Source organism: Chiloscyllium punctatum, chromosome 12, assembly GCF_047496795.1.
Source record: "Chiloscyllium punctatum isolate Juve2018m chromosome 12, sChiPun1.3, whole genome shotgun sequence".
In the NCBI taxonomy this organism is placed as follows: Eukaryota; Metazoa; Chordata; class Chondrichthyes; order Orectolobiformes; family Hemiscylliidae; genus Chiloscyllium; species Chiloscyllium punctatum.
In genome coordinates, this window is record NC_092750.1 from 7,503,109 (window position 1) to 7,530,530 (window position 27,422).

The 27,422-nt window shown below is 43.7% G+C and overlaps 1 protein-coding gene across 2 annotated transcripts in view; it reads left to right on the forward strand.

The window, feature by feature from the left end:
* The window catches only part of LOC140483585 (MICOS complex subunit mic25-a-like), a 513,939-nt gene that overhangs the window by 336,900 nt on the left and 149,617 nt on the right, over positions 1-27,422 (forward strand). For both annotated transcript variants that reach the window (XM_072581810.1, XM_072581811.1), the window contains exon 7: positions 24,017-24,152. In XM_072581810.1, the coding sequence (XP_072437911.1) occupies positions 24,017-24,152 (136 nt within the window). The remainder of the gene's footprint in view (positions 1-24,016; positions 24,153-27,422) is intronic.

Consider the following 27,422-nt stretch of genomic DNA (forward strand, 5'->3'; position numbering starts at 1 on the left):
GTCTGATTATATCAATTCTGGAAAAAGCACGAATCTCTAGATTGCAATGCTTTCATATCTACAGCTAACACCTAAAACTACTTTATATGCTCATTGTGGTGAGATTTGTCAAATCTGGCTACTTATGTTCTCTGCGCTACACCACCGGTCACACTTAAAAAGTGCTTCTTGGGCTGGGAAGCACTTTTAAACATTCAAAAGTTGCTTAATAAAGGCAGGTCTTTTTAAAAAAGTATATAGTTTTATATGTTGTGTATGAAGTATAAATAATGTTAACCTCAAACATTTTCCCATACGCCTGAAGAGGCTGGCTTCTACTTGGGTGTAATTCCATCAGTGCCGACAGCCTTCCCATACATAGTTGAAGTATTTGAAGTTGAACCGGGGATGTACTTGTTGCCTGACTGTCTGTGGGAGGACCACAATCAACCTCTACTCTGTTCTCACCTATTGTCAGTATTATGACTTGAGCTCTCTTTTTCAAGGCTACCTGGTTCTGCCACCAGATTTTATTTTATACATTTTTTGGATGAGGGCATCTCTAGCTAGGCTAGCAATTGCCCAGAGGGCAGTTAAGAGTCAACCACATTGCTGTGGGTCTGGAGTCACATGTAGGCCAAACCAAATAAGGAAAGCAGTTTCCTTCCCTACAGGATATTAGTAAACCAGTTGGGTTTTCCTGACAGTCGACAAAAAAATCAGTCATCATTAGACTGTTAATTCCAACTTTTTTATATAATGGAATTCAAATTCCACCATCACAGGATTTGAACCCAGGTCCTCAGAACATCAGCTGGGTCTCTGGATTAACAGTCCAGTGATAAAACCACTAGGCCATCATCTCCTCCAAGAGGTATATAGGAGCAGAATAACCATTTAAAGCCTTCAGTCTGTTCCACCATTTAATGAGATACTGGCTAATCTGTGACCTAACTCCATATGGACATTTGTGCCATATCCTTTAATATATTTGTTTCACAAAAATCTGCCAGTCTCAGACTTAACATTATCCAGTGCTGTTTGTAGAAGAGAGTTACAACTTTTTATCGACCTTTGTGTGTAAGAGTTCTTCTTAATTTCACTCCTGAAGGATCAGGCTCAAAAGCTCCAGCAGATGTTCTGACTCAGTGATTCTGTTGATAATATCAAGCTGCGTAGAACTGGTCTTATGCCTCTATAGTGGTGTGTGCAGTTCTGGTCTCCTTACCTGAGGAAGGACATTTTGCCTATGGCGGGAGTGCAAAGAAAGTTTACTAGATTGATGGCGTAATTGATGTAGGTAGAGAGACTGGATCAGTTAGAACTATATTCACTCGAGTTCAGAAGCATGAGACGAGATCGCACAATAAATCTATAAAATTCTAACAAGGATAACAAGCTAAACGCAGGAAGGATATTCTCGATGACCAGGGAGGCCAGACTAGGGGTAAGAGTATAAGGATAGAGAGCAGGCATTTAGGACTAGTTGAAAAGTTTCTTCACCCAGAGAATGATGAGCCTGTGGAATTCTTTATTACAGAAAGCAGTTGAGGCCAAAGCATCAAATGTTTTCAAGGAGTTAGTTAGAGTTCTTAGGAGTAAAGGCACCAAAGAGAATGGGAAGAAAGCAGGAACAAGGGGCTGATATAGAGGACCAGCCATGATCATACTGGATGGTGGAGTAGGCTCTAAGGTCTGAATGGCCTACGACTGTTTCTTTTTCTATGTTGCTATCACAGCTTTGGAGCATAGGTACTCACGATGTCGAATGGCCCTATTTGATTTGAGAGATGGCTGGAGATGACATGTTATTAGCCATTTGGACAACATGGGGTAATTCTGTCATTTAGAGCAAGTTCTTTATAGTGAAGACCACACATTGCTTACATTGTTCCTCTGAATTCTGCTTCTTTTGGATGAATGTATGTTGTTTTTCATTTTGTGATTCATTCTCAATGAAACTGGTCTCTTAAAGGGAGGCTATATCAGTGTGCAGGAGACAGTGAGGTCTGCAGATGCTGGAGATTAGAGTTGAGAGTGTGTTGCTGGAAAAGCACAGCAAGTCAGGCAGCATCCGAGGACCAGGAAATTCGACGTTCAGGCCGGAGCCCTTCATCAGGAATGAGGTTGGGAGCCTCGGGGGTGGAGAGATAAATGGAGCGGGGTGGGGCTGGGGAGAAGGTAGCTGAGAGTGCAATAGGTGGATGGAGGTGGGGATAAATGTGATAGGTCGGAGAGGAGGGTGGAGTTCATAGGTGGGAAGGAAGACTAACAGTTGGGACAGGTCATGAGGATGGTGCATCTGGAAGGTTGGAACTGGGGTAAGGTGTGAGGAGGGGAAATGAGGAAACTGGTGAAGTCCACATTGATGCCCTGGGGTTGGAAGGTCCCAAGGCGGAAGATAAGGCGATCTTTCTCCAGGCGTCAGGCGGGGAGGAGTGGCTATGGAGGAGGCCGACGACTTGCATGTCCTCGGCAGAGTGTGAGGGGGACTTAAAATGTTCGGTTACGGGGTGGTGTGGGTGTCCCGCAGATGTTCTCTAAAGCGCTCTGCAAGAAGGCTCCAGTCTCCCCAATGTAGAAGAGACTGCATCGGGAGCAATGGATACAATAAATGGCATGTGTGGAAGTGCAGGTGAAATGCTGACGGATGTGGAAGGCTCTTTTGGGGCCTTTATCAGAGGTAAGGGGGGAGGTGTGGGCGCAGGTTTGCAATTCTTGCGGTGCCAGAGGAAGGTGCCAGGAGGGGAGGGTGGCTTGTTAGGAGGCATGGACCTGACCAGGTAGTCATGGAGGGAACAGTGTTTGCAGAAAGCAGATGGGGTGGGGAGGGGAGTATATCCCTGGTGGTGATAATGTAGGTGGTGGAAATGTCAGCGGATGACGCGATTTACGCGGAAGGTTTTTTAGATTCCTTACAGTGTGGAAACAGGCCCTTTGTCCCAACTAGTCCACACTGACACTCCGAAGAATAACCCACCCAGACCCATTCCCCATACTTACCTCTGACTTATGCACCTAATTCTATGGACAATTTAGCATGGCCAATTCACCTAACCTGCACATTATTGGACTGTGGGAGGAAACTGGAGCACCCGGAGGAAACCCACGCAGACACGGAGAATGTGCAAACTCCACACAGACAGTTGCCCAAGGCTGAAATCGAACCTGGGTCCCTGGCACTGTGAGGCAGCAGTGCTAACCACTGAGCCACCATGCCATTCTTTTGGTGGGGACCAGGGGGGTTCTGTCCTTGTTGCAGTTGGAGGGGTGGGATGTGGATGAGATGCGTTGGAGGGCATCTTCAACCACGTGGGAGGGGAAAGGTCGGTCTTTAAAGAAGGAGGCCTTCTGGTGTGTTCAGTGGTGGAACTGGTCCTTCTGGGAGCAGATACGTCGGATGTGGAGGAATTGGGAATAAGGTATAGCATTTTTGCAGGAGGTAGGGTGGGAGGAGGTGTAATCCAGGTAGCTGTGGGAGTCGGTGGCTTTGTAAAAAATGTCAGTGTTGAGTCGGTCCTCGTAGATGGAGAGGTCTAGGAAGGAGAGGGAAGTGTCTGAGATGGTCCAGGTGAATTTAAGGTCGGGTTGGAACACGTTGGGTGAAGTTGATGAACTGTTTGACCTCCTTGTGGGAGCATGAGGTGGCGCCGATGCAGTCATCAGTGTAGCAGAGGACAAGGTGGAGAGTGGTGCCGGAGTAACTATGAAAGATGGACTGTTCTACGTAGCCAACAAAGAGACAGGCATAGCTGGGGTCCATGCAGGTGCCCATGATTACCCCTTTCATCTGGAGGAAGTGGGAGGATTGGAAGGAGAAATTATTGAGGGTGAGGACCAGTTCAGGCAAACAAATACGGGGAAACAGAAGTCTTGAAGGCGGTGGATGGCATGGATGGTGTACTGAACGTATGTGGGGAGTTCCTGGACCGGGTGGGGGGGGCGGCAGATAGGACAGTATCGAGGTAGGTGGAGATGAGTTCAGTGGGGCAGGAGCAGGCTGAAATGATAGGTCGGATGGGGTAGTCAGGCTTATGGATCTTGGGTAGAAGGTAGAATCGGGCGGTGTGGGGGTTCCCAAACTATGAGGTTGGAAGTTTTGGGTAGGAGATCCTCTGAGATGATGAGGTTGTATATGGTCTGGGAAATGATGGTTTGGTGATGGGGGGGTGGTAGGAGGAGGTGTCATCAAGTTGGCACCTGGCTTCAGCGGTGTAGAGGTTAGTGTGCCAAACTACCACTGCACACCCTTTGTCTGCTGGTTTGATGGTGAGGTTGGGGTTGGAGCAGAGGGAGTGGAGGGCTGTGTGCTGTGAGGGTGGGAGGTTGGAGTGGTTGAGGGGTCAAGTTGAGGTGGTTGATGTCACGGCGGCAGTTTGAAATGAAGAGGTCAAGGGCAGGGGGAACAAGCCAGCAAGGGGTGTCCAGGTGGATTGGGTGTGTTGGAGGTGGGAGAAGAAGTGACTTGGTTGTAAAAGTAGGCACGGAGGTGGAGGCAGCGGAAGAAACAGAAGATTGACAAGTGGGACAGGTCATGAGGGCGGTGCTGAGACTCCTGCCCCAGCGAACCTCTCTCCACCTAACTCGATACTGTCCTATTCCCCCGGTCCAGGAACTCCCCACATACATTCAGGACATTACCCACTTCCTCCACCTCTTCCAAAACTTCCATTTCCCCAGCCCCCAACGCCTCATTGTCGCCATGGACATCCTGTCTCTCTATACGTCTATCCGCCCCCAATGCATCACATCCACGTCCTGCACCTCCGCCCTCGAACCCCACCCCTCCAACCTCAGAAGAACAGAAACCCCCGGTCCTCACCTTCCACCCCACCAACCTCCACATAAATCGTATCATCCACTACTATTTCTGCCACCTACAAATGGATCCCACCACCAGGGATATATTTCCCTCCCCACCCCATCAGCTTTCCGCAAATACTGTTCCCTCTGTGACTACCTGGTCAGGTCCATGCCCCCTAACAAGCCAACCTCCCCTCCCGGCACCTTCCCCTGCCACCGCAGAAATTGCAAAATCTGCGCCCACACCTCCTCCCTCACCTCCGATAAAGGCCCCAAAGGAGCCTTCCACATCTGTTACAGTTTTCCTGCTCCTTCGATGCTACCTGTCCTGCTGTGCTTTTCCAGCAACACACTCTCAACTATATCTGTATTCAGCCTGTCAATACTATTGTTGACCACAGCTATCTTAGACCACAGCCAGCTGCATAATAACTTCCAACCTCTTCTGTCAGCCAGAAGACACAAAAGCTTAATCACACGTGCCAACAGATTCAAGAACATCTTCTTCCCCGCTGTCATTAGATTTCCGAATGGACCTTTCAAATTTTAAATTTAAGTGTTGATCTCGCTCTGTGTACACCTTTTCTGCAGCCATAACATTGTATTCCTAGCTCTGTTCTATTCCCTAATGCGCTTTGCATGATATTCATATAGCCATCCAGATGCCCTTCAAATGTTATAATTGTACCAGCCTCCACCACCTCCTCTGGCAGTTTGTTCCATACGTGGATCACCCTTTGCATGAAAATGTTGCCCCTCAGGTCCCTTTTAAATCTTTCCCCTCTTACCTTAAACCTATGCGCTCCAATTTTGGACTCCCTTACCCTATGAAAAAGACCTTGTCTATTCACCTTATGATTTTATAATCTCCTTTAAGGTCACCCCTCAGCCTCCAATCATCCATGGAAAAAAATGCATGATATGATCTGCCTGTACTGCACGCAAAACAAAACTTTTCACTGTACCTAGGTACACGTGACAATAAATCAAACCAACTCTGTTGTGCATGATCCTGATGGCATTTGTATGGCACTTTAGTAATGTCCCTACCTTTGAGCCAAGGATCTGGATGCCAAGTCCCAGTTGCTCCAGAGGTGTAGAATAATATTAATGAACTGGTTGATTAGAAAATGCCTACATGATCCTGGTATGCCAGTTGGTCAAACGAAAGCTGCTTTTTTTTTGTTTGTTTTATTTGTCTGTTCAGCAGAAATTCTCAGCTTTGATAATGTTTTGAGATAGAATGAATATGGCAGGTCACCAGTTCATTTGCTGGCACATGGTGACTTGACTGATGGCTGACTAGTGAGACATGTTCCACCACTAGAGGCAATCTGTAGCACTCTTTCGGTACAGCAATCCAGTGGGACCACCCAGCTACTTAACATCAAGGCAGCGTTATTGACCCCTATTAAAACTGCACTCAGTGGAAATCATTGGGGGTAGGACGTTAATACCCTTCTCAGATTGGTGTCCTACCTAACATAAAGGAAGGTCATAGAGTCATAGGGATGTACAGCATGGAAACAGACCCTTCAGTCCAAACCGTCCATGCTGATCAGATATCCCAACTCAATCTAGTCCCACCTGCCAGCACCCGGCCCATATCCCTCCAAACCCTTCCTATTCACATAACCATCCAAAGGCCTCTTAAATGTTGCAATTGTACCAGCCTCCACCACATCGTCTGGCAGCTCATTCCATACACGTACCACCCTCTGCATGAAAAAGTTGCCCCTTAGGTCTCTTTTATAACTTTCCCCTCTCACCCTGAACCTATGCCCTCTAGTTCTGGACTTGCCGACCGCAGGGAAAAGACTTTGTCTATTTATCCTATCCATACCCCTCATAATTTTGTAAACCTCTATAAGGTCACCCCTCAGCCTCCGACACTCCAGTGAAAACAGCCCCAGCCTTTTCAGCCTCTCCCTGTAGCTCAGATCCTCCAACCCTGACAACATCCTTGTAAATCTTTTCTGAACCCTTTCAAGTTTCACAAAATCTTTCCGATAGGAAGGAGACCAGAATTGCATGCAATATTCCAACAGTGGCCTAACCAATGTCCTGTACAGCCGCAACATGACCTCCCAACTCCTGTACTCAATACTCTGGCCAATAAAGGAAAGCATACCAAACATCTTCTTCACTATCCTATCTACCTGCGATTCCACTTTCAAGGAGCTATGAACCTGCACTCCAAGGTCTCTTTGTTCAGCAACACGCCCCAGGACTTTACCATGAAGTATATAAGTCCTGCTAAGATTTGCTTTCCCAAATGCAGTACCTCGCATTTATCTGAATTAAAGTCCATCTGCCACTTCTCAGCCCATTGGCCCATCTGGTCCAGATCCTGATGTAACCTGAGATAACCTTCTTCGCTGACCACTACACCTCCAATTTTGGTGTCATCTGCAAACTTACTAACTGTACCGCTTATGCTCGCGTCCAAATCATTTATGTAAATGACAAAAAGTAGAGGGCCCAGCACCGATCCTTGTGACACTCCACTGGTCACAGGCCTCCAGTCTGAAAAACAACCCTCCACCACCACCCTCTGTCTTCTACCTTTGAGCCAGTTCTGTATCCAAATGGCTAGTTCTCCCTGTATTCCATGAGATCTAACCTTGCTAATCAGTCTCCCATGGGGAACCTTGTCGAACACCTTACTGAAGTCCATATAGATCACATCTACTGCTCTGCCCTCATCAATCTTCTTTGTTACTTCTTCAAAATACTCAATCAAGTTTGTGAGACATGATTTCTCACGCACAAAGCCATGTTGACTATCCCGAATCAGTCCTTGCCTTTCCAAATACATGTACATCCGGTCTCTCAGGATTCCCTCCAACAACTTGCCAACCACCGAGGTCAGGCTCACCAGTCTATAGTTCCCTGGCTTGTCTTCACCGCCCTTCTTAAACAGTGGCACCACGTTTGCTAACCTCCAGTCTTCCGGCACCTCACCTATGACTATCGATGATAAAAATATATCAGCAAGAGGCCCAGCAAACACTTCTCTAGCTTCCCACAGAGTTCTAGGGTACACCTGATCAGGACCTGGAGATTTATCCACCTTTAACCGTTTGAAGACATCCAGCACTTCCCCCTCTGTAATCTGGACATTTTGCAAGATGTCACCATCTATTTCCCAACAGTCTATCTTCCATATCCTTTTCCACAGTAAATACCGATGCAAAATATTCATTTAGTATCTCCCCCATTTTCTGTGGCTCATCACAAAGGCCGCCTTGTTGATCTTTGAGGGGCCCTATTCTCTCCCTAGTTGCCCTTTTGTCCTTAATATATTTGTAAAAACCCTTTGGATTCTCCTTAACCCTATTTGCCAAAGCTATCTCATGTCCCCGTTTTGCCCTCCTGATTTCCCTCTTAAGTATACTCCTACTTACTTTATACTCTGCTAAGGATTCACTCGATCTATCCTGTCTGTACCTGACACATTCTTCCTTCTTTTTCTTAACCAAACCCTCAATTTCTTTAGTCATCCAGCATTCCCTATTCATACCAGCCTTCCCTTTCACCCTGACAGAAATATACTTTCTCTGGTTTCTTGTTATCTCATTTCCGAAGGCTTCCCATTTTCCAGCCGTCCCTTTACCTGCGAACATCTGCCTCCAATCAGCTTTTGAAAGTTCTTGCCTAATACCGTCAAAATTGGCCTTTCTCCAATTTAGAACTTCAACTTTTAGATCTGGTCTATCCTTTTCCATCACTATTTTAAAACGAATAGAATTATGGTCACTGGCCCCAAAGTGCTCCCCAATGACACCTCAGTCACCTGCCCTGCCTTATTTCCCAAGAGTAGGTCAGGTTTTGCACCTTCTCTTGCAGGTACATCCACATATTGAATCAGAAAATTGTCTTGTACACACTTCGGAAATTCCTCAGCATCTAAACCCTTAACACTATGGCAGTCCCAGTCGATGTTTGGAAAGTTAAAATCCCCTACCATAACTACCCTATTATCCTTACAGATAGTTGAGATCTCCTTACAAGTTTGTTTCTCAATTTCCCTCTGACTACTGGGGGGGCCTATAATACAATCCCAATAAGGTGATCATCCCTTTCTTATTTCTCAGTTCCACCCAAATAACTTCCCTGGATGTATTTCCGGGAATATCCTCCCTCAGTACAGCTGTAATGCTGTCCCTTATCAAAAATGCCACTCCCCCTCCTCTCTTGCCTCCCTTTCTATCCTTCCTGTAGCATTTGTATCCTGGAACATTAAGTTGCCAGTCCTGCCCATCCCTGAGCCATGTTTCTGTAATTACTATGATATCCCAGTCCCATGTTCCTAACCATGCCCTGAGTTCATCTTCCTTCCCTGTTAGGCCCCTTGCATTGAAATATGCAGTTTAATGTATTAGTCCTACCTTGTCCCTGCCTGCCCTGACTGTTTGACTCACTTCTGTCCTCAGCTATACCTGTCTCAGATCGATCTCTTTCCTCACTATCTCCCTGGGTCCCACCATCCCCCGCCCCTTCCACCCCCCACCTTACTAGTTTAAATCCTCCCAAACAGTTCTAGCAAATTTCCCTGCCAGTATATTAGTCCCCTTCTAATTTAGGTGCAATCTGTCCTTCTTGTACAGGTTACTTCTACCCCAAAAGAGATTCCAATGATCCAAAAATGTGAATCCTTCTTCCATACACCAGCTCCTCAGCCATGCATTCATCTGCTCTATCCTCCTATTCCTGCCCTCACTAGCTCGTAGCACTGGGAGTAATCCAGATATTACTACCCTTGTGGACCTCCTTTTTAAATTTCTGCCTGACTCTCTGTAGTCTCCCTTCAGAATCTCAACCTTTTCCCTTCCAATGTCGTTGGTTCCAATGTGGACAATGACCTCCTGCTGCCCCCTCTCCCCCGTGAGAACATTCTGCACCCTCTCTGAGACATCCTTGATCCTGGCACCAGGGAAACAATACACCATTCTGCTTGTTCTCTGCTGGCCACAGAAATGTCTGTCTGTACCTCTGACTACAGAATCCCCTAATACAATTGATCTCTTGGAAGCTGACGTACGCCTCGTTGCATTAGAGCCAGTCTCAATACCGGAAACTTGGCTGTTCGTGCTACGTTCCCCTGAGAATCCATCACCCCCTACATTTTCCAAAACAGCATATCTGTTTGAAATGGTATATCTACAAAAGACTCCTGCACTAGCTGTCTACCTGTCTTACCCTTCCTGGAGTTAACCCATCCATGTGACTGTATCTGAGACTTTCCCCTCTTCCTTTAACTGCCATCCATCACATACTGTTGCTGTTGCGAATTCCTCGTCGCTTCTATCTGTCTCTCCAACCGATCCACTCGATCTGATAAGATTCGCATCCAACAGCATTTATGGCAGATATAATCCGCAGTAACCCTTAAACTCTCTTTAAACTCCCACACCTGACAAGAAGTATATGTCACTGCAAAGGCCAATTTTTGCTCCTTCACAATCTACAGACCCAGAAAATAACACCGTTTTATTCCTCTACAAACACTGCCCCAAGTTAATAGCTATGGCTTATATTTTAAGTTTAATCAAGAGATTTATCTCCAAGAACATATAATCAAGAAAGAATCCACTATACTCACTGTTGCAGCCTTTCTCTTGGACAGACTTAAAACAACAATTAACGTATCTGATTCTGTGCTGTGAACTTCACCCAACAGTTCCTCCAAGATTAGTTGTGAATTTCACTGTTTGTTAATTTTCCCAGATGCACTCCGACATACAGTGATACATGAATTCAAACAGCAAAGGTGGTAACTGTGCAGGTTCTCTCTCTCTCCTGCACTGTCCTCACCATGTGCTTCCTCTGTCTGCTCTTCTCCCTTTTAAACTGCTGTTGTTTTGACTTTTTTTCCAAAGTTCCACAACAATGCAACAGCATATAAAACAGTAATTGTTGCTCCTGGAATTCAAGGAAATCACCTCCAACACCTAAAATATCTCAAAAAAAGGAGCAGCTTTTTCAGCCAGAAATTTTTCCCGTCCTCCATCTTGGATTACCCAGAGTGATTGTGATTGTTGGAAGTCAATCATCATGATACTGCAGGAGTTCCTGCAGCTAGTGTCCTAGACTTAATAGAGTCATAGGGTTATACAGCATGGAAGCAGAGCTTTTGGTCCAACTCATCCTCGCCAACCAGACAAACTGATTTCGTTCCATTTGCCAGCATTTGGCTCATATCCCTCTAAACCCTTCCTGTTCATATACCATCCAGATGCCCTTTAAATGTTATAATTGTACCAGCCTCCACCACCTTCTCTGACAGCTTGTTCCATACATGTGCCACCCTTTGCATGAAAATGTTGCCCCTTAGGTCCCTTTTAAATCTTTCCCCTCTTACCTTAAACCCATGCCCTCCAGTTTTGGACTCACCTACCCTGTGAAAAAGACCTTGTCTATTCACCTTATCCATGCCCCTCATGATTTTATAATCTCTTTAAGGTCACCCCTCAGCCTCCAACCCTCCACGGAAAAAAATCCCCAGCCTATTCAGCCTTTCCCTCTAGCTCAAGTCCTCTAATCCCGGCAACATACTTGTAAATCTTTTCTGCATCCTTTCAAGTTTAACAACATTTTTCCTATAGCAGGGAGACCAGAATTGTATGCAATATTCTTAAAGTGACCTCACCAATATCCTGTGCAGCTGTAACATGATGTCCCAACTCCTATACTCAATGCACTGGTTGACTCTTAACTCACTTTCCCTCTGGATCTTTTGCCGATGATTTTAAAACTGAATTCTTCGTAGTTATTGTATTGAGGTCACCCAGGTGGACCTCAGAATATGAATTCCCTGATTGGAGCTGTTAACCTGGTCCAATCAGGGATTCCTGGCTGACAGGTATAAACAGGAGTGTCAGAGGTTCTGTTCACTCTGGGAGCTAGCTCTGAGGAAGTTGGATCAGTGTCAAGGACTTTCCATGTGTAAATAAAGGTTGACTTGGTGAGGAGATACTGGCCTCTGTGGAATTATTCAGTCTTCAAATTTGGCCAGTCACTAGAGGAAACAGGTTTTTTTCTGTTTACATTATTAAAATTCCCATCACCCTTTAACTTCGCTGTTCCAAAGAGCATAGTCAACATCCGTTCTTTACTAATGTACGTCATTCTTGGTAACACCCTAACAAGCCCCTTCTGTAACCTTCCTAAAACTATTACATGTTTCCTGAAAAGAACTATGCAGAACTATCCACAATACTCCACAATGGAGTCAGTTATTACAAGGGGGCATAGCTTTAAATTAAGGGGTGGTAGGTATAGGACAGATGTTAGGGGTAGGTTCTTTACTCAGCGAGTTGTGAGTTCATGGAATGCCCTGCCAGTAGCAGTGGTGGACTCTCCCTCTTTATGGGCATTTAAGCGGGCATTGGATAGGCATATGGAGGATAGTGGGCTAGTGTAGGTTAGGTGGGCTTGGATCGGCGCAGCATCGAGGGCCAAAGGGCCTGTATTGCGCTGTATTCTTCTATGTTCTCTGTTCTATGTTCCAACTGAGCCCAACGTTATCATGTTTATGACTGCTGAACAAGTTGAAGGATACTCCCATTCAGGTTGAACTTTACTCTTCACTGTAATGTTGAAATGTTTGCTAAGGTCCTTCTCATGCACCTTATAATCATCTTTGGTACCTTTTGCCCCTGTGAGAATAAAGATTAACTTCATCAGCTTCATGACCTTCCCTTAAACATATGGTCAGAAATGGGAATGTTCACTTATGACTGCACAATCTTCAGCACAACTCCTCAGGTATTGAACAGTCCATGCCCGTGTGCAAAAAGACCTGGACAACATGAGGCTTCGGCTGATAAATGGCAAGTAACATTCATGCTAAATGCCGGGCAATGCAAATTTCCAACAAGCAAGAATCTAACCATCTCCCCTTGATATTCACTGGTGTTACCATTTGCAAGCTGCATTACAGTAAGTCAACCAGGCTACTTCAACAGCACCTTCCAAACCAGCAAACTCTAATACTAGGAAGGATAAAAGTAGCAGATACATAGGAATATATCCCCTCCTTCTGACTTGGAATTATGTAATGCCATTCCTTCACTGTCACTGCATCAAAATCCTGGAACTTCCTTCCCATCAGAATTGGCGGTGTCCCTATACCCTCAAGTACTGCAAAGGTTCAAGAAGGCAGCTCATCATTCATTGCTTGGGCAATTAGGGATGGGCAATAAATGCTGGCCTAGCCACATCAATCAACAAATAAAAATAAATCTCTTAGGTGCAAATGTAGATTAATTTGGTTGTGCTTTTGTTCTGTATCAATTACCTTTGAGATGACTGGTTCATTTCGCTGGGAAGTGTTTCTCTATGAACTCTGCATAAAATTTGGAAATGATTGACATTCAAAAACACAAAGAATTCTGTCAGTGGGAATTGAGTGCTTACTGAGCCAGTGACTGACATCGACTTTATTTCTACTACATATTATCTACAGATAGGAGACAAATTATTCACTGTAGTGGGCTTTAAGAGTTGATGAGGAAACAAATACTTTGTTTCAAAGGGTTTTTTAAGCATGTCGACAAATATGCAGTGTGAGCTGATATTGGGGTCAAGAATATAGATAGACAGAGAAGAAATATTTGTGGAAACATTAAATTTAGGAGTAAGGGGTTTGTTTAGACCTGAAAAAGAAGGACTCACCTGTATCTCTGAAGTGGTTGAAGAAATGGTATTTCTTCCATTTTTTCCATTGAAGACTAAGATGAGAGATCTTTTTGCAGTTAATTACAGAGGTGAATTTTGCATAGACTCTGACAGGGGTTTCAGAGATGTCCAATATTTAAGAGTAAAATTTCAGAAGAAGAATAGGGTCTCATTTTCCTCTGTTCCTCTGACAAATTACAGGAGGAATAGATGATTACTCCTGTGCTGGCCCTACCTCAGAGCCAGGACGCCCAGGTTTAAGTCCCATTTGTTCCAGAGGTGTGTGATAATATCTCTGAACAGGTCGCTTCAAAAATATCTAATAAGGAAAGTTTTTGCAGCGCTCTTGGGAATATTCATAGGTATGATGGGCCGAATGGCAGTCGTCTATCTCTAATCAAATTGTTTTGTAGCTTCCTATTCCCAAAAGTAGATTTTCATCAGCAAATCCAAAATGTGGGAGAACTAGCAGCCAATCATGATGAATCTATAACAATGATCCTTTAAATCCTAACTAAGTTAGTAGTTAATTGAATGTAAATCTGCCAAAATGAACTAATTTACCAGAGGACTACAGGATTTTGATAGTAAATCTCAGTTTACTCTTGAGGTACCTTGTTTCTGAATGCATCAGCCTTACTTTCTGAAATGTCAGGCTGCTTTGAACTGTTATTTGGTGTCTTCCCAGAGAGGAATTGCACACAGTATTGGGTTAGATCAAAACGTATTGATGAGCTCAAACTTCACAAAATCAGCATTTGTAGAAGAAAAGGCAAAATACTACTTAAAACATGACCTGATGCTAATATCAGCTGTGATAATGATAGCACATTTGCCTTTGAATCAGCAAGTTATAGGTTCAGTTCCTACTCCAGCAACTTGGACATTCCAATACCCTCATGCTGGAGATGCTGGGGAGTAGACAGAACATTAAACCAAGACTTCATCTGAGTTCTCCTGGTGGATGTAAAAGCTCCCAGACACTATTTTGAGCGTCCTACTAGCCCTCTGTAAGCATCACATATACAGATGATATGGCCCCATACTATGAGAGCTTGCTATGTACCAATTGGATGTCGTGTTTCCTACATTAGTACAGTGTACCTCATTGCCTGTAAAATGCTTTCAAATATCTGATCTCATATAAAGTGCAGTTTAAATGCAAGGCCTGACAATGTAGAAATGATGGTCCCTGTAAGAATGAACCAGCAGATACCGCAGAGGCAATAGGGAGCAGCTGATGCTCATTGGAGCATATGTTCTCATCCAGGAATCTGAGAGGATTTTGTGGTGCCGTGCTAGTGTTCCTACCTCTGAGCCAAGAGGCCTGGGTTCAGGACCCACCTGCTCCAGTGGTGTGTAATAATGTCTCTGATAGGGAAAACAAAATTCCCTGGCTGTTATTTCTTAGTGTTGCACTGGCCCTAATGGGTATATCTTTATAATTGGTTTTAATTTGTAACACATAATTTGGTGGTAGTGAAAAACATCCAGATCTGTTTAATAGATCCTGAAAAAGGAAATGGCTGGTCTTCCCCAGTCAGGGAAGCTAATTCTCAGCCAGAGAGACTGTCTCTGCTTTCCTATTTTGGTAAATGTGCAGCTATCAGTGTAACAAGTACCCTTCCCAACAGGGTCACCAGCAAAATATTTGCCTGCCTTTTTGTTCTTATTACATTTTGAGTGACCTGTTGTGCAATCCTCCTACTTTCTAGTGCTCTGAGAATGCAGCAAGGAAGCAGTGCTATCCCTTCCCTCTACCCTCACCATCAAGAGGCTGCAATTGCCATCAAACCTGTGAAGCAATCCTGGTTCAATGAGCACTGCAAGAGGCCATGCCAGGCGTAGTGCCAGGTGTACCTAAGAACTAGATACCAATCTGGTGAAGCCGCAGCTGCTGAAGCAACATCAATCCCACAAACAACAGATCAGATCAAAGCTCCTCATTACAGATGCCTAACTTCAGCCAATTCAACACCATCAGTGATATTTAGAAATTGCTGAGCACACTGTACAAGGCAAAAGCCATGGGTCCAGAAAACATCCTGGCTACAACAATTAAGATTTGTGCTTCAGAACTAGCCACACTCTTAGCCAATCTATTGCAGCTACAATAGTTGCATCTATCCAGCAAATGGTACAATACCTAGGGATGTCCTGCCCTCAAAAATCAAGATAAATTGAATGTTGACATTTACTGTGCCTCAGTCTACTTTCAACTTTGACAAAATAATGGAATATGTAATTGACACTGTCATCAAACAGCATCAATACCTTGCTCACCAGTGCCCAGTTTGGGATCCAGACCTTACAACAGCCTCAGTCTAAACATGAACAAAACAGCTGACTTCCAGAGGTGAGGTGAAAATGACTGCCCTTGTCCTCAAGGTGGCATGTGGCATCAAGAAGCCCCAGCAAAACTGAAGTTGATTAGAATCAGGAGGAAAACTCTGAACTGGCAGGAATGGTACTGAGCATACAGGAGCATGGTTGTAGGTGTTAGAAGCTGATTGCCTTAACCCCAGGACATTGCCACAGGAATTCCTCAGATCGTATCTAGGTCTAACCATCTTCAGCTGCATCTTCAATGACCTTTTTTCTCACAGAACATCAAAATTGGGGATGTGCCCTGAGAATTACACAGAGATGAGGTTCACAGAGATAACACAGAAAGGAAATGTGCAACTCCTGAAATAATGAAAGGTTTCATGATACTAAGCAGGAATATCTGCACAGCATTCAGGCTTGGGCTGATGGGTTTCCAATAATGTTTGTGCCATATGTTGCCAGCAATGACTGTCTCCAGCATAATACAATCTGACCACCTCCCATTGACATTCAATTGTAGTACCGTTGCTGGATCCCCTGTTATCAATGTCCATTGTTCAGAAACCTGCCTGGATGCAACCCACAAACACTGTGGCAAAGCAGCCAGTCAATAGCTGAGTATTCTATACCATGTAACTTGCCTCCTGACTCCCCCAAAGTTTTCACATATTCCTGATGAAGAGCTTATGCTTGAAATGTTGACTCTCCTGCTCCTCAGATGCTGCCTGACCGGCTGTGGGATTTTCCACTATATACAATGCAAAATTCAGGAGTTTAATGGAATGGGACAGAATGTTGCAGATGAAAATCTGAAATAAAAACAGAAAAGGCTAAATATCCAAACCAAGTGAGGCAGCTTGTGTGAGCATGAACTGAGTTAACAATTCAGGTTATGATAACCCATCATATGTGATGGAATACTCCCTCACGTCTGGTGAGTGCAGCTTTAACAAAGCTCAAGAAGTTTGGGAACATGTGGGACAGAGAAGCTCAATTGATTAGCACTCAGTCCACCAACTCAAGCATTCCCACCCTCCATCATTGATGCATAGTGGCAGTAGTGTATACTATTTACAAAATGCAATGAATCATCATGGCATAACTCCTTCAGTAGTACTTTTATAAACTTGTGACCTCTACCACCTAGAAGGACAGGGTAACAGATGCATGGGAACATCACTAACTTAAAGTCGCACACCACCTGACGTAGAAATATGTCGCCATTCCTTCTCTGTGCCTGGGTCAACATCCTAGACATCCCTACCTGACAGCACTACAGATGCTTTGCCACATAGACTGCAGTAGTTGAAGGAAGTGGCTCACTATCACCTTCTCAAGGATTATTAGGGATGAACTGTGCCAGTGAAACCTCTGTTCCATGAATAAATGAAAAAAGGTTACCATGTCATATTGTGGTCCTGACTGTCCAAGGTTTCACGACACAACTTTTAAAAAAGCACATGATTTCCCTCACCCCACACTCCCTTTCTTCCCCCTTTCTCTCCCCACTCCTATTGTCTTGTCCAATAATCCTCTGTCATTTCATGGCTAATATGTTTGCTTACAATATATCACATTCGCTGCAATCCTTAAAAAAAATTCACTGACTAAAGCATTTTTTGAGTTGTTTCAATGATAAATGAAAGCATTTTTTGAAACATCTTTTTGAAGTTTCCACTCCATATGCTAATTCACTCTGCAGTGTGAATTTTAATTGCAATAAGAAAGGGTTGTACCCAGGTGCAACTTAGATGTGTTTCCAGGCACAAACATCATCAATTCCAGCAAAGGAGAAAATCTGCCTCTTACAGTCAGATCCACTAAACACAAGCCTGACAATTGAATTCTGATTAACTGATAACTAGTTTGCCCAGAAATTTTATGCTTGGGTCAGGATTTATGTTACACTGCAGCCAGAAATAGACTGGTTGCAAATCTTGGTGGCACAGCCCATTTAATCATTCATCCCAGCAAGTGAAGGTAACTGAAAATAACCTAAAAGACATATCTCTTTAGCTGTTTACTGCTGTGTACAGAGTTTCAGCACCAAAAGCTGTGAACAACCTAGTTATTACTTCTACTTCTCCATAGTAGCTGCGCTGCCTTAAAAAATCCTAAGTTATAAAAAGACCAATCTGAAATTATCTGTGTTAGCAGCTCTCTTGCAGTATTGCTCACAGACTAAAGACAAGGTTGATTGAATCTCTGGTGATGCGAGTGTAGGATCTGAATTGTTGATGGCAGGTTTGGCTCAAGCTGGAGAAACTAATTTACGATAACTGTAGATGAAGGCACGTTTGGATGAAGATGAGTCTATAGGTCCAATTGGAAACAGAAGGTGGATCTGCGTGGAGACTGGAGTTGGGTTTGCATTGAGGTGTAGACAGTGGGCATATCTGAGTTGAGTTGGGTGGTGAGGTTTCATTGAGTGACCTTATTATCCTACATTTGCCCCTGACTAATGCACCTAACCTACACATACCTGAGCACTATGGGCAATTTAGCCTGGCCAATTCACATAACCTGCACATCTTTGGACTGTGGGAGGAAACTGGGGCACCCGGAAGAAACCCAGGCAGATACAGGGAGAGTGTGCAAATTTCACAAAGACAGTTGCCCAAGGCTGGAATCAAACCGGGGTCCCAGGTGCTCTGAAGCAACAGTGCTACCCACTGAGCCACTGTGCTGCCCCATTTTGACACAGGCGGAAATGCCATTAAAGGGTTTTCCAGTTCATTTCATTAATGTTGATTAAGGCAGATGGCACATGAAGGATATAGCAGAATGGACAAAATAATGTGCAGCATCAGTCAAAAATAAAATGAGCACAGATTGAGAAAGGGACCTTTAAATAATAGTGGACTCATCACATTTAAGTAATATTTTCAAGATGTTGCTGGCAATTAAAACTGCAAACAAAATTGACATCTATGTTAAATTGAAGTAATGGAGTAAAGGAGAAAAGCTACATTGAAGTTATGTAAATGTTGGTCAGATTCTGCTCAGAGTCCTGTGAACACTTCTATATATTGTTATAGCAGTAATACCATAATATCATAGAAATCTAAAGTACTAAAGTTTGGCCTGTTGTGCCTGTGTTTAGCCTCACACCTTTGCTTTTTGTGTATTGCCTGTAGGTTCTTCATCCTTATGCCCCTGTCTAATTTCCTTTGAGAATTATTTATGGAATTGGCCACCATTGCCTTTTCATGTTGAGTGTCCCGAATCCCAACAGCTGTTTGTTGAAAACATTCTCCTCACCTCTCCTCTAATCTTTAGCCAGTGTTTTTAAATCTTTGACCTCCAGTTATTGACTCACTACAATTATACAAAAATTAGGAGAGTAGAAAAAGTGAACCAATTAGAACAAAACTAAAAACTGAACTTGAATAATGTAATGACTACATTTGCAGACCAGGGCCAAGAAATTTTCTGAAATATTCTAAGTACAGTTGTCATTAGAAATACTGTCCTCTAAAGCAATGTATATTTCTTTTTGGCTGCAATAAGTTGTTTGTGTGGTAAATGATCTGCTTGCCAGGATTGACTATTGTCCATCTTCAGGTATCCATTGTCAGCATTAGTACAGGAAACCTCCCTGTACATTGTACAATGTGGAAGTGCATAGCGCCACACCACTGCCCCCTCCAATTTCACCACCCCTCACTGCAGTGCAACATTACAGTTTTTGACTTCACTTCAGTTTAGCAAGATATCTAACATAGAGGCAGTTATTTTTGCTGAAAGTCCAACTTCATTTCACAGAGGATACGTACAGTCCAGCAAACAAAGGACATTCCCATATTATCCAGCTGCGTGGATTTATGATCAGGGCACCTGTCACTGTGCTAACGTACCATATTGCCTCAAAACAAAATCCGTAATCCTTCACAACCTTCATGAGCCTGGCCTTGTATCTGTGGTTACCTCAGAATTGTAAGGGTTCAGCGAGGTATTTTATGTGTATATCGACCATAACTAAAGAGCCAAGGGTGATTCTGTGAATGTATCCAGCAATTGCCCAGCTGAAATGTAAAGCTGGCAGTAAACTTCATTGCTTTAAGGCGAGACATCCTTCCTGTCTCTGGAGGGGCTGCCACCTTAAGCAGCCAGCCAAACTGATGGACCATTACCTCTGTGATATCAGAAGTATCAGTGGGAAGCAGTCACTACTGCTAGGACTACAGTGAGTCCCACCACTCCAAGGAGCCAAGATAAGTCCAGGGTCAGAGATCTTGGGATTGGGATGTGGGCTGAGATCAAGGCACCAGGGGAAAGGGTTAAACAGAGGATTGATACTTTGGTAGGGGATGCTGGAGGTGCTACTGATAGACCCCAGGGGTCCTGCAGAAGAAGTTCCAACTCTTGGCCTGTCCTCAGCTCATACAGCTAAAGGCTACCAGTGTTATGGTGAGAGCCTCCATTTGACTGGTAAAATATGGACCTGTGGTAGACTGAGACCTGTAAGTGCTATTAGTTAGCTCCTAAAGGTCTCAACATGCTGAAAGGGTGGGCAGGCCACCTAATACCCCCTCTGACCTATGTAAAACATCAGACAGGCACGGTGGCTCAGTGGTTAACACTGCTGCCTCATAGCACGAGAGACTTGGGTATGAATCCACCCTCGGGTGACTCTCTGTGCGGAGTTTGAATGGGTTTCTGCCGGGTGCTTTGGTTTTCTCCCACATTCTATTTTGTTCAAAAAGCACACAATCTGTAGGCAGTCAACATTTTTTATAATCTATATGACATTTTATAAATTCCACTTTGGAAATAGAACTGGTCTGACTCAAGATTAGAATAAACACAGACTCTAACCTCACACCTTTAATGCATTGTCTGAGCTGTGATGTCATTTGTTTTTATAAAACCTGAAGTTTCCTCAGGAATTTGACTTGGAAGAAGTTCTGAGATCTACATATTAATGAATGGAAACCTGCAACCCATTCTAAAAGATGAAAGACTTAACAGCAATCTAGATTTGTTCAATATCTCGCATCAGTGTAAGACATTATGATCTTTTACTATAAATGCTGTGTCCTATGATCCTACTCCATTCATTACCTGATGAAAGAGCAGCTCTCTGAAAACTTGTACTTACATGTAAACCTGTTGGACGATAACCTGGTATCGTGTGATTTTTAACTTTGTACACCCCAGTCCAACACCGACAGCTTCACATCATGTGTGGAGTTTGCACATTTCCCCTGTGTCTGTATGGGTTTCCTCCAGGTGCTCTGGTTTCCTCCCACACTCCAAAGGTGTACAGGTTAGGTGGGTTAGCCATGGGAAATATAGGGTCACAGGGTTGGCGTAGGAGGTGGTCAGTGTGGACTCAATGCGCTGAATGGCCTGCTTCCATGCTGTAAGGATTCGATGAAGGTCTATGAAATTCAAGGCTGAGGGCAAGCGAGATGCCCACTGCTTAATTATATGACCCCTACCTTCAAACTCACCAGTGGCTGGGTGTAAAATCCATGCAGTTGTTTCAGTATTAGTTCTTTCCATGGCACATTTGCCATATCAGTCAGCAGGGCAGGACTGACTGATAAAATCATGATGCTCATAGGGAAGAGAAAGTGAGGACTGCAGATGCTGGAGATCAGAGCTGAAAATGTGTTGCTGGAAAAGCGCAGCAGGTCAGGCAGCATCCAAGGAGCAGGAGAATCAACGTTTCGGGCATGAGCCCTTCTTCAGGAATGTCGATTCTCCTGTTCCTTGGATGCTGCCTGACCTGCTGCGCTTTTCCAGCAGCACATTTTCAGCTCATAGGGAAGACACTTGTATAAAAACTTCATGAGTCGGTCTAACTAAATACTATGGCAGAAACCCTGGTTGGATGTTGGGGGAAGTAGTGAATTTGCTATGAGGGTAATTCTGAAGTATTACACTGCTCAACCAATATACAATATAGATCACAAAATGAGTTATGGCAATATTGCACAGTTTTTAAAATTTGTTCACCGGATGTGGGTGTCTTTGCAAGGCTGGCATTAATTGCCCATTCTTAAATGCCCAGAGGGCTGTTCAGAGTCAACTACATTGCTGTGAGTCTAGAATCACATGTAGGCCAGACCAGGTAATGGTGGCAGATTTCCCTCCTTAAAGGGCATTAGTGAACCAGCTGGTTTTTTAATGGCAATCAGTGGTAGTTACATGGTCACCATTAGACTGGATTTTTTTTAATGTCCTAATTTTCATTGAACTCAAATTTCACCATCTGCCAAAATATGATTCAAACCCAGTGACATTACCACTACGCCACTGCCTCCACACATGGATGCTGTTAGTTCCTGTAGCATTATTTCAGATCATCGGGTGTAGGACATGCTTCATTCTGAAACTCTAAAGAGGTTCAACAGGCAGGTTGTTGCTCACTAGTGCCATTTTGTCATTGGAATAGTGAAGATGGAGCGATAAATTTTCATCTTTGTTGAGACAAGGGATGTTAATGTTCATTCAGATTCAGCACCTATGAGCATAAAAGCTGTCTTTATTCAAAGTAGGGTTCCCTGTTTGAACCAAATTGAGACAGTCTCAGTCACGGTGAATGATTGTGGGCATTTCGGGACTGATTGCTGCCTTCCCTTTCCTTTGCCTTTCCTCTGCTCTCTTGAAGGTACTTACTGATATTGAATTACTGTCCCGCAGATGCTAGTCATGCATCCTCTCTAAGTTGAGATGGATTAGGGGAGGAGACTGCTCAACTACAGAGGTTGAACCAAGTCCCACTCACAAAACATACAGTGAGGAGTCATTTTACTGTGGCCAGGCATGAGAAATCTAGAATTATAGAATTCTACAAGAAAGAAGAAATCATTTTGCAAATTGTTCCTGCCTGACTCTGAAAGAGCTATTTACTTAGTCTCATTTCCTTGCATTCTTCAGAATTTCTCTTCTTGAAATATTTATCCACTTCACTTCTAAAGGCTAATAGATACTCTACTTTCAGCATTGTTTCTAGCAGGACATTCCTCTGTCCTAACAGCCTACTTCATAAAATAAATCTTTCCAGTCTTTCCCTTTCTCGTTAGGTGGTCAGTTTCAATTTATTCCACCAGTTACCAACCCAATTGAGGGAAATTGTATTTTTAACCAAGTTACCTTCCCAGGACCCCTTGTTACTTAGCATTTTATTTTCATTTGCTACATCAATCTGATTTCTCTGAGGCCAGTTCGAACAGCTAAACTGCTGCTCCATTTGACATTACCTCAGAACAAACCCAAACTTAAAGTGAAAGCTGGCCTTGTATCAGTTATGGCTCAGTGAGTAGCACCCTTGTTCCTCAGACAGAAGGCTGTGGTCAAGCTACACCTGAGAGAAACCCATAATCTACATTGCCACTTCAATGCTATACCAGAGGGTTAGTGCCATTTTATGACTAATATGTTAAGCAGAGGTTCCATCTGTCCTTTCAGGTATAATGTAAATAATCTATTTTGAAGAGCAATGGCATTCTCCCGGTGACCAATATTTATCCCTCAATGAACACCTAGATGAGACAGCCTCATCCTTTGTCTAATTGTTGTTTCTGGGAGCTTTTAAAAAAAGAATTAATGGAGTGTGAGCATCACTGACAGGGCCAGCATTTATTGCCCATTCCCAATTGCCCTTGAGAATGTGCTGGTGGGCTGCCTTGCCATGCACATTCTTAGATAATACATCCTCACAACAGTGGCTACACTTTAAAACTAATTCAGATTGTAAAGCTCTTTTTTTAGCATGTCCTGAGATTGTGACAGGCACTGTATCAAATTCTTTGAATAGACCATTCAAATATTTATTTGATGAACTAGACCATGGTGGGAACTGGATTTATATTTTTCTCCCTGAGCTTACTTTAGATTTTCTCCTTGTTCACTACTCAAATATGCCTGATGCTGCTCACTGAACACCTGAAGAAAATAAAGATGGTAACCAGTTCCCCAGCCTCTTTGTGGATGGTATTCCATAACAGGCTGACACAAGGTGATTTGACTGTTCTTCCCTGTTCTAAGGTATGAATACATGATTGTACTGGATTGAGAGCTCGTGGCCTTGTGAATCAGGAATGCAAGCCCACATCCTATGGCACAATAAATTGAAACCCAGCATATGCAGTGAATGTTTTTAAAAATCCCTTATGTGAATAAATCTTTTTAAAGCACTTTCGGACATATATTGAAAATATGTTTTTTTTAATGTTCAGAGACTTTCATTTTCCTTTATGTCTTTGGTCGGCAGGTCAAGAAACTATGAGCCTCTCTGTGCAAATCTGCAATCCCAGATCCTTAATTGTTACCAAGAAAATCCACAGCTGACTTTAAAGTGCTCTGGCTTCGCCAAGGAATACCGCCATTGCATCAGAGAGGCACAAAAGGTATGGTTTGAAGGTTACCCTTTTGACATTTAAGAGCACTTTCACAATAGAAGAACTCAGTGGTGTTATTTGTTTCCTCTGTAAAGTAAAAAAAAAAATCAGTTATTACAGCACAAAAGGAGGCCACTTGGCCCATTGAACCAATGCCAATTCCCTGCAATTTAGTGAAAAAATTAAATCTTCACTGGTTTTTGGACCCCGATAATGTGGGTCAGTCAATTTCACATGAGATTGGCCTGTTACTGCAACCAGATAAATAGGGGGTGCGGCTAGTGTCACAAGGAGTCTTCCAGTCCCAGCTGTTTCGATGTTTGGTCCCTTTCCTACCATTGGAGCATGATAGCAAGCACCAAATCTAAAAAAGGGAATGCATCACATCGAAGTCACCCTGCTGAGTTGTGAGTGATTCTGTCCAACATAACTTTTTTTCAGTTGAACAATATTGTACATGTAGGATCAGCAGTGAGGGAAGGTGATGGCCTAGTAGTAAATTACTAAATTAGAAACCTGAGTAGTAGTACTCTAGAACCTGGGTTTGAATCCTGCCATGGTAGATGGTGGAAGTTGATTTCAATAAATATTTGGAGTACTTTAGGAGTCTAATGGTGACGATGAAACTATTCTGGATGTAGGTTTGTTCACTGAGCTGGAAGGTTTGTTTTCAGATATTTTGCCACCATACTAGTTAACATCTTCAGCGACCCTCTGAATGAAGCACTGGTGGTGTGGCCCGCTCTCTATTTATATGTTTGGGGTTCCTTGGGTTGGTGATGTCATTTCGTGCGGTGATGTCATTTCCTATGGTGATGTCATTCGATGTTCTTTTTCTCAGGGGGTGGTAAATGGGATCAAAGTCAATGTGTTTGTTGATAGAGTTCCGGTTGGAATGCCATGCTTCTAGGAATTCTTGTGCGTGTCTCTGTTTGGCTTGTCCTAGGATGAATGTGTTGTCCCAGTCAAAGTGGTATCCTTCCTCATCAGTATGTACTAATATTAGTGAGAGTGGGTCATGTCTTTTTGTGGCTAGTTGATGTCCATGTATCCTGGTAGCTAATTTTCTGCCTGTTTGTCCAATGTAGTGTTTGTTACAGTTCTTGCAAGGTATTTTGTAAATGACATTAGTTTGCGTGTTGTATATATTGGGTCTGTCAAGTTCATTAGCTGCTGTTTTAGTGTGTTGGTGGGTTTGTAGGCCACTATGATGCCAAGGGGCGGCACAGTGGCACAGTGGTTAGCACTGCTGCCTCACAGTGCCAGAGACCCGGGTTCAATTCCCACCTCAGGCGACTGACTGTGTGGAGTTTGCACATTCTCCCCGTGTCTGCGTGGGTTTCCTCCGGGTGCTCCGGTTTCCTCCCACAGTCCAAAAATGTGCAGGTTAGGTGAATTGGCCATGCTAAATTGCCCGTAGTATTAGCTGAAGGGGTAAATGAAGGGGAATGGGTCTGGGTGGGTTGCGCTTCGGCTGGTTGGTGTGGACTTGTTGGGCCGAAGAGCCTGTTTCCACACTGTAAGGAATCTAATCTAAAAAACAAGGGGTCTGAGTAGTCTGGCAATCATTTCCGAGATGTCTTTGATATAGGGGAGAGTAGCTAGAATTTCTGGCATCCCCACAGGAAATGATCTCCCCACAGGTAATGACATCACTAACCTAAGGAAACCCCAAACATATAAATAGAAAGCTGGCTATGTTACCAGTGCTTCATCCAGAGGCTCACTGAAGATGTTACCTAGTATGGTGACGAAACATCTGAAAATGAACCTTCCAGGTCAGTGAGCAAACCTACATCCAGAACCTCAACCTGAGCTACAAATCTTCTCAAAACTCGCTCACATTAAACTATTGTCAATTGTTGGAAAATCTGGTTCACTGATATCCTTTAGGGAAGGAAACTGCCATCCTTACCCGGTGTGGTCTACGCGTGACTCCAGACACATAGTAATGTAGTTGACACTTAACTGCCCTCTGGTTAATTAGGGATGGCTGGTAAATGCTGACCTGGCTAATGATGCTCACATCCCATGAATGAATAAAAATAAATGTTCGGCACATAATTGTGCATACAATGCTTTGTAAGATGGCACTCACACATTTTGATGAGATATGACTTGAATGGGTAATTGAGTTTCTCAAGTCATAAAAATCACAAAAGGATGACATGCATTTTTCTTTGTACATTGAAGGAAAATGGGCTTTGCTGGCTAGGCTCGCATTTATTGTCCATTCCTAACTGCTCTTGCAAAATTGATGGTGAACTGCTTTCGTGAGCTGCCGCAGTCCAATTGCTGTATGAATACCCATAATAGAGTGGGAGTTCCAGGAGTTTGACCCAGCAGCACTGACGGGCAGGCAATATATTACCAAGTCAGGATGGTGTGTGGCTTGGAGGGGAGCTTTCAGGTGGTGATGTTTCCATGTTTTTGCCGTCCTAGTCCTTCCAGATGGATAGGATCTATTTACATTTGGAAGAAAATTATCAGCGATAGGCAGCATGGTTTTGTGCAGAGAAGGTCATATCTTGCCAACTTAATAGAATTCTTTGAGGAAGTAATAAAGTTGATTGATGAGGGAAGGGCTGGTAGATGTCATAATCATGGACTTCAGTAAGGCATTTGATAAGGTTTCCCATGGTAGGCTGATGGAGAAAGTGAATTAGCATGGGATCCGGGGGGTACTAGCTAGGTAAATAACTGGCTGGGCAACAGGAGACAGAGAGTAGTAGTGGAAGGGAGTTGCTCAGAATGGAGAACCGTGACCAGTGGTGTTCCATAGAGATCCATGCTAGGACCACTATTGTTTGTGATATAAATAAATGATTTCGAGGAAGGTATAGATAACTTGATTAGGAAGTTTGCAAATGGCACTAAGACTGCATAAAGTTCTGGTTGCCAAGTTCCCAAAAGGATGTGGGTGCTTTGGAGAGGGTGCAGAGGAGGTTCGCCAGAATGTTACCTGATATGGAGGGTGCTAGCTATGAGGAGAGGTTGAGTAGATTAGGATTACTTTCTTTGGAAAAAAGGAGGTTGAGGGAGGACCTGATTGAGGCCTACAAAATTGTGAGAGGTGTAGACAGGGTGAATAACAATAAACTTTTTCCAAGAGTGGAGGACTCAATTACTAGGGGTTCAAAGTGAGAGGAGAAAAGTTTAGGGGGGACATACATGGAAAGTTCTTCACGCAGAGGCTGGTGTGTGTCTGGAATGGTAGAAGTGGGAATGATAGCATCATTTAAGATGTATCTCGACAGATACATGAATGGGCAGGGAACA